This window comes from Helianthus annuus, chromosome 2 (genome assembly GCF_002127325.2).
Source record: "Helianthus annuus cultivar XRQ/B chromosome 2, HanXRQr2.0-SUNRISE, whole genome shotgun sequence".
Lineage (NCBI taxonomy): Eukaryota > Viridiplantae > Streptophyta > Magnoliopsida > Asterales > Asteraceae > Helianthus > Helianthus annuus.
Window position 1 is genome coordinate 144,068,895 of NC_035434.2, and position 8,412 is coordinate 144,077,306.

The 8,412-nt window shown below is 32.6% G+C and overlaps 1 protein-coding gene across 2 annotated transcripts; it reads left to right on the forward strand.

Moving 5' to 3' along the window:
* Window positions 1–3,507: 3,507 nt before the first annotated feature.
* Window positions 3,508–7,498, forward strand: LOC110923203 (deSI-like protein At4g17486). Of its 2 annotated transcripts, none has more exons than XM_022167366.2 (3): window positions 3,508–4,448; window positions 5,512–5,799; window positions 7,034–7,498. In XM_022167366.2, the coding sequence occupies exons 1-3, from the start codon at window positions 4,316–4,318 to the stop codon at window positions 7,270–7,272; spliced, it is 660 nt and encodes a 219-aa protein (XP_022023058.1). In that variant the 5' UTR covers window positions 3,508–4,315; the 3' UTR covers window positions 7,273–7,498. The 2 variants fall into 2 exon arrangements, with proteins under 2 accessions (XP_022023058.1, XP_022023062.1); XM_022167370.2 differs by having other exon boundaries at window positions 3,543–4,377.
* The last annotated feature ends 914 nt before the right edge of the window (window positions 7,499–8,412 follow it).

Here is an 8,412-nt window from a genome sequence, read left to right on the forward strand (position 1 = left end):
CAATATGCCTTAACGTATGTTGTGTACGCGGTGATAAAATCGCACGTTATGGTACAAAAAAAAAATGAAAATCGCATGTTACAGGAAAAATGAAATTCGCATGTACATAAAAAAACTACAAATCGCATAATATGATTATAATATGCTTTGTTGGGACCAACATTGGTTCAAATTAACCATCTTGTTGATTGCTTATTAAGATTGTTTATATCTAACTAGATTAGAACCCCGTGTATTACACGGGTTTAATAAATATAATTTTATATACTAAATAAAAACAATATATTTTTAAAAACCTCATTTATTACATGTATTGAGTAAATATAATTTTATATATTAAATAATAAAAAAAATATATCTTTAAGAACCTCGTGTATTGTGCGGGTTGAATAAAAGTACTTTTATATACCAAACAATAAAAAAGTTATATTTAAAAAAACCCCTGTGTATTCACGGGTGGAAGAAATATAATTTTATATACTAAATAATAGAAAAGTTATACTTAAAAAAACTTCGTGTATTGTACGGGTTTAATAAATTTAATTTTATATATCAAATAATAAAAAAAATGTTATATCATTAAAAACCCTGTGTATTACACAAGTTTATCTATTGTTAAAAAAAATCTTTCTAAGTCAAAATGGATTTTTTTATTATTTTTTAAATTAGGTTAATACTATTTTCGTAGCATTCATAAAACCTTATAATCACAGTTGCATCATATATAAGCACATCACATAACATACACATCACAGTTTCTATACCAAGTAAGCATGTGTTCGTACATATAAGCATAGTTTCTGTACCACGTTAAAGTCACAGTTTCATACCAAGTCAAGTTCATGTCACGAATGCACCTAAAACTAAAGCCGAGATCGAACCGAAACCGATACCGAAACAACAAAAACTCAATTAAAAACTGCGAAGTGAGTTGTACTAACCGATTGCGCGGTGATCTTGGGACCGATTCCGCAGCGAGGGAGATAGAGAGAGATTTTTTATACTCGCAAATTAGTATACTTGCAGGTAGGGTTTGATGAGAGTTTTGGATAGTTATAAAGAAGACAACATGCACTCACGTAATTTATAAACTAATTTGGCAGTTGGGGCGGTTTAAGGATTAGGGCCTTAAGTTCGGAAGTTTGTTTTGAGGAATCAGATCAAATAACATGCATACGCCAACAGTTGAACACAAGAGAGTTGGGACGATTTGGTCCTCAAAAATAGTTGGACCTATAATCATTAAGTGGCAATTGGGCTAAACAACAAAAACTCAATTAAAAACTGCGGAGTGAGTTGTACTAACCGATTGCGTGGTGATCTTGGGACCGATTCCGTAGCGAGGGAGATAGAGAGAGATTTTTTATACTCGCAGATTAGTATACTTGCAGGTAGGGTTTGATGAGAGTTTTGGATAGTTATAAAGAAGACAACATGCTCTCACGTAATTTATAAACTAATTTGGCAGTTGGGGCGGTTTGAGGGTTAGGGCCTTAAGTTCGGAAGTTTGTTTTGAGGAATTAGTTCAAATAAAATGCATACGCCAACAGTTGAACACAAGAGAGTTGGGACGATTTGGTCCTCAAAAGGAGTTGGACCTATAATCATTAAGTGGCAACTGGGCTAGGAAATTAAGTTTTTTTTTCTAACTCAATATACATGCACATGCATACGCACAGGATGAGATGAAAGGAATTATTATCATAAATATTATTATTATTTTGGAATTCGTATGAATTCTTATTAGATTTGATTAAATATTATTGATAATAAAAATTTGTATTAGATTAGATTTTAGATTTGATTAAATATTATTAATAATAAAAATTTGTATTAATTTAGATTAAATATTATTATTATTAGTATTATTAATAATTTTAATCAATTAAATGAGAGAATGACAAGTGTACCAAAACAGGTTTTTTTATTATATAGTATAGATAGATTGTTTTATATCAAACCATTTACAATAAACAACTTTAAACGACATAATCAATCCAACACTTTAAAACATGCATTCAACATCACAAGACAACAAAAAAATTAATAATCGCCCTTCATCTTAATTATCAAAACGTATAATTAAAGCTATGAAAACAAAAGAATTGACAACCTAAAAAGGTTTGGCAACCAATTTAGTACACGTAACTCGACCACTATTTGCATAAGAAAAATGATTTAGATTCTTTCACCCTCAAAGCAACCAAAAAAGCAAAGCAAAAGCATAGTTTCTGCAAATTAAAGTCCTTTAACAATTATATAATAATAATAATAATAATAATAATAATAATAATAATAATAATAATAATAATAATAATAATAATAATGATGATGTTAGCCGCCGATGATACCTAAGTAATAAAATTATATTCCACCAATTTCTTCTCAACATCGACTGCCGTATTGAGTAATTGATATCGATTTGTTAAAAAATTAAATCGATCCGAACTTAAACAAGTTCATCATTACACATTGTGCGTGTAAACAGCTTGTCATTTGTGAGCTACTTGATATCGGCTCGTTAAAAATTTAAATTTTTTTTAATTAAATTTTCCTCATTTCAATTAGTTAACACGAAAAAGGGCAATTACAAAGCAATGGCAGGTAATCAGGCAAGTTTATCATTACACATTGTGCGAGTAAACAACTTGTCGTTTGTGAGCTAATGTAATTTGATATCGGCTAAAAATTTAAATCGATCCGAACTTAAACAAGTTCGAGGTTTAACTCAAGCTCGGCTTATCCAATAAATGAGCTTGAGTCCGAGCTTCACGTATCAAGGTAGAGTTGGCTCACAAACCTACACGAGCTTTTTATTTATATAATTTTTATTTAATATATTAAATATATATTTATTTAATAACAATTACAATATATATATAATTTACATAAAAATAATTATATAATATTGATTATATCAAACGTAAAAATTATACTTATAAATACACATATAAAATATATAAATTATAAAAACATATAGATTAATTAATTAAATCCTTATTAAGGTTGCCGGGTGTGGTTTTAGGCTCCTCCACCACCTCCGACGCCACATCACCCCCACCTTACACCACCTTCCCCTTCCCCTCTTCAAGGGAGGGTGGTGTTCCCCAACTCCTTCAACCTCTAATCAACAAGCAACAACATCACATTCGAGGATGGGGAAATCTTCCCGTGGAGGCGTGGACACCGGAGGGGGTGTTTCCCGTCGGTGAAAGAGTCTACGTCGGCTCCTCCCCACTCGGTGAAAGAGTCTACCCCGCTGCCTATGTAACTAATGTGTAGACCTCAAGCTTGTAAAAATTACTTACAAATCAAGCTTAAACTTTATAAATAAATTTTTAAATAAGTTAAGTAACCAAATTGTATCAAAAGTGAACAAGTCAAACTCAAGCTTAATCGAGTTCTCCTTAGCTCGACTCAAGTAACTTGGCCTCTTCATCACTTGATGTTAAAGTACTTTAAAAATAATATTATTAGCCTAAAAATAATATTATTAGCCGCCGATGCAACCTAAGCAGTCAAATTAAATTCCATCAGTGTCTTCTCAACATCGACTACTGTATCTCATATCATGTAGATTATATTATATCAAAACATTAAAGTATGAAAACTACTACTTTTTTATTAGCAAAAAGCAAACCGCAATTCGAATCCCAATCTACCCCCCTCCTATTCCCTTAAAACCCTCCCATCTTTTCTCAATTTCCAGGAGGGAAAGCGAGAAATTTTTGTGGGATTTGTGGAAATGGAGCCGTACCGTACAGGGTTTCTTTCACAACTCCATAAAGTTTCATAATTTCATCAAACCCATCAGAAATTATCAATCTTTTTTTGTGAATTTTTTGTGGGTTTGTTTTGGGAGTTGATAAAGATTGATGATTTCTTCAAACCCAATTGAAATTATCAATCTTTTTGTTGAAATTTTTGTGAAATATTTGTGGGTTTGTTTTGGAAGTTGTTAAAGATTGATGATTTCTACAAACCCAGATGAAATTATCAATCTTTTTGTTGAAAATTTTGTGAAATATTTGTGGGTTTGTGTTGGAAGTTGATAAAGATTGGTGATTTCTACAAACCCAACTGAAAATATAAATTTTTTTGTTGAAGTTGTGGGTTTGTTTTGGAAGTTGATAAAGATTGATGATTTCTTCAAACCCAACAGAAATTAAATATCTTTTTGTTGAAATATTTGTGGGTTTGTTTGGGTTTTGAGAATGCTATGCAGATTCAGTTGAAGATCAGTTGGTGCAGATAGGAAGTGTGTGATTTTTGTGGGTTTTATGTAAGATTTTTGTATTTGGGGAAGAAAAAGAAGATGTTGTGCAGGATGATACCTAGGAAGAAGAAGACAGGGACTGTGCCTGTGTATTTGAATGTGTATGATCTCACTCCCATCAATGGTTATGCTTATTGGGTTGGTCTTGGTGTTTATCACTCTGGTGTTCAAGGTTATTGATTTAATCCTTTCATTTAAGTGCTCTAAAGTTTTATATAATGATTGCAAAGTTACATGTTAATGTTTTCTATACAACAATTAGTGCAACAATTTAAGTTTTTAAATTGATTTTGTTCCGAGGCTATACAACACCACTGACATACTATGCATACACAACTGATCATATGACCCGTATGACTATACGGCTATGTAGTTAATATCCAGCTATATCAACCGATGTATCAGTGATATATCGGTTATCGGTCCCCTGCCAAGACAGCGGTACAAAATATTGGTCAGAATATCGGTACCGATAATATCAGCGATATTGTCCGATATTTGACCGATATTTGATCGATAAATCACCGATTTTCCCGATATCAGTATCATTCTTCTTATTTTTGCCGTTCATTTTTCTTCTTATTGCTGCTATTAGTGTTTTAAGTCTTAATTGTTAGTTGTACTGTTAAATGTTAGTGTTTTAAGTCTTAGTCAGTTCTTACTTGTTACAATTGTTAGTGTTAAATTGCTATATATATAAATTTAGCATGATATTAAAATTACCGATATCCCACCGCGATAACCGATATCTCAAACATCGGTCCTTGACCGATATCCGATATTTTACCGCATTAACTACTTAGCATCACCCATTATGATAATGTAATAGCTTTAGTTTTATCACTTTAGGATCCGCATTGAATCAATGGTTAGGAATATGAAGACAATGGTTCAAGTCACTTAGCCGATACTGTTCAAACCAAGGAGCCATGGTGCTCTACGGTTCGGGGTACCCTTTAATATTTTAGTACTTAATTTCTTTGATATGATTATTTTTCTGGTAGATCTCAAATCAGTTGTAGAACCTTACCCTACTGGTTTGTTGTTGAGGAAACATAAGATAAGATGATAAGAGATGTCAATCTTGTTTTTTGATTAATTGGTAGAAAAGACTTGACTTATACAAAAAATACTATATTAATATTACATTTTATAATCATAAAATTATGCCGAAGAAGTAAGAACATAGTTATTATCAAAGATTGTAATAGGGTGTGATTCTTGATATTTGGCAGTTCACGGTGTAGAATACGCATTCGGTGCACACGAACATCCGACAACAGGGATATTCGAAGTGGAACCAAGGAAATGCCCGGGATTCACATTCCGTAAATCAATATTGATCGGACGAACAGATTATGGCCCACGAGAGGTTCGTTCGTTCATCGAAAAATTAGCAACAGAGTTCACCGGAAACAGTTATAATCTCATTACAAGAAACTGTAATCACTTCTGCAATGACATGTGTCTACGGTTAACCAAAAGGGCGATTCCTAGTTGGGTCAACAGACTAGCTCGACTTGGTAAGATCCCGAATTTCTGATCATTTCCAGTATTTTTTTTAACAAAACTGGATTATTTTTTTTTTATTTTAGATTATATTATTAGATATAGTGCATTTCAAGATTTAGAAATTGCTCTACTTTTGGTTGAACTTGCCTTGAAAGTCATTTGCTCCTTCTTAGAAGTTTGAAATCTAGAGGAAAAAAATAGGATTATTGGATTTTATCACCCCCAACTATTGGCTATTGGCCGCTGCCACCCCTAACTATCACTTTGACGCCTGTCACCCCCAACTTAACGCTTAGTGTGTTCTGTCACCACGTCGTTAACGGATCACTAACTTTTAATCCTGTTACTATGCTTTTGGGGGTGTCATAGGGATCTTAGGAAGGTTTTAGGGATCTTAGGATACCCCCAAAAGTATAGTAACAGGATCAAAATATAGTGATCAGTTAGCGACATGGTGACAGAACACACTAAATGTTAAGTTGGGGGTGACGGGCGTCAAAGTGATAGTTGGGGGTGACAGCGGCCAATATTTAGGGGTGATAAAATCCAATAACCCAAAAAAATAAACTTTGAGTAGTAACTTTAGACTAGATTATAGTTACATGAATGCATTTGACTATTCGATAAGCGTTTAAAATAGCTTTTGGAATCTTGTTGACCAAAGCTATATGTAAATTGAAACCTGATAATTTTCCAATATATGATAATTAAGACTTGAAAAGAGTATGTTAGGATGATACAATTTTGGAAACTTCTTAGCATATGATTAATTGCTTGTAAATTATAATTGTTTGTCTATGTGGTAAGAGAAGACTTTGACTTTTGAGGTCAACTCTGATTACCTTAAACTGAAAAGAAATATATAGATTTTTTAATCTTTTTAAATCCATAACTAATTCCTTTCAAAAAAAATCCTTAACTAATTTCTTAATACAAGTTCATATTCTTGTGTACCAAACAAGTTTAGATGCATTTAGTGGACCGAGGCGAATTCCCACATGATCCCATGTTTATGATCATTAGAATCCATGAATCAAGATTAGTTTTTAATGATAAATAAACATCTACATTTAAGATACAAACACAAATATGATATTATGGATCTTGTTTTGTTCATTAGTTTTTTGTGCTCTATTATCAAGGCCATGTTAGCCATAACTTAAGCCTGTCAACAGTTAAAAAAAAAAAACTTAAAAAACAATAGATAACAACTAATTATTTGTTTAATCGTTGTGGACTTCGAAGGTTTTCTTTGCAACTGCGTCCTACCTGCAAGTTTAAACGACGCGAAAGTTAGACAAGTTAGAGCAGAAGACGATTCCAACGCTGATAAAAAGCTTAGAGCCCGTTCAAGCCGGTTTGCATCAGCGTCTAAACCTCAACCACAGGCATCCTCTCGTTCGTCAAGTCCGTCGACAACAAAAAACCCATCTTCAGGAACGAATATAAAACCGTTAACAATCAATAAGGATAACAAAAGCTAGTTGGTTTGTAGTGTTCTTGAGGGGAAGAACAATAATGCATATCATTATGATCACAAATTTGTTGAAGTTGAAGGATTTGTTAGAGATTTTGTGTGTTGTTTTACAAAAGTGGACAGGTTTATTTTTGTTTTGAAGTTGGTGGAATGTATATGAAGCCCATAAGTAATGAATGTGAATCTAGTCAGAGTTCAAAATGGAAGTTAAGTTGCTTTCTAGCACATTGTTATGGGGAGTTATTATTTGATTATTTTTTATGGTATTGCCATTGGGATTTACATGGTCACAGACCACTCCATGTGATTGGGGTATTAATTATTATTTTCTTGGTCCAGAAGATATGCCAAATATAGAGTAAAATGCGATTTTCTTCCATGATGTTTTTGTCAGTTTTGCGACTTTCGTTTAAAGGTTTGTTTTTTTATATTTGGAATCAAAAGGTTTGAAATCATGTCATATTAATCCGGCTCGTTAACTACATCAATTTTTATCCTTTACTCAGGGGCATTTCTATCTTTTTATTTTAACTTAACGGACAATTCTGTCTTTTTAACATTAATGCTTGTATATAAAGTGACTAGTGGGGTGCCCACGTGGTGCGACGGGAGCGATATTTTGCATTGTGGTACTCGTTTCTGATAGTTGGTTTATGCGTATAATATTTTTACAAAAGTTTAGAAACGCCAAATTAGTATAACTTGATCCCAAATAAAATATCATTAGAGCTCCTTAGCGATAAAATAGATATTATAGAATTAGCTCAAAGGTTTTCCAATTTGTTAATAGTCAAATATATTCATAAGTTGATGCACCTAGCAAACTATGCATTAATCTTGGAATGGAGAAAATATGGAACACGTATAAATATTAAATCAAACATAAATAATCAGATGAGCACTTTGGATGTTCAGTCCTAAATTCCCTCTTCTTGTATGCACTTAGGATAATCAAACATGCAGTTTTAGGTGGACTTGATATGCACTTAGAAATCATTATGAGTATATATTTGATAACATGATGGAATGCAAATAATCTCATAAGAGCCATCAACAAGCCAACTGCAAATTGACCCCCATGAACTCGAGTTGAGAAGCCGCCTAAAATCTGCAAACAAAGTATTACCAAAATAGGCATGACAAGAAT

What these genes read in the sequence shown, in the direction of transcription:
- LOC110923203 (XM_022167366.2), top strand. Translation starts at nt 4,316, where the DNA reads ATGTTGTGCAGGATGATACCTAGGAAGAAGAAGACAGGGACTGTGCCT. An exon ending in TTATCACTCTGGTGTTCAAG is followed by an intron (nt 4,449 to 5,511) that starts GTTATTGATTTA and finishes GATATTTGGCAG; the next exon opens with TTCACGGTGTAGAATACGCA. An exon ending in CAACAGACTAGCTCGACTTG is followed by an intron (nt 5,800 to 7,033) that starts GTAAGATCCCGA and finishes TGGACTTCGAAG; the next exon opens with GTTTTCTTTGCAACTGCGTC.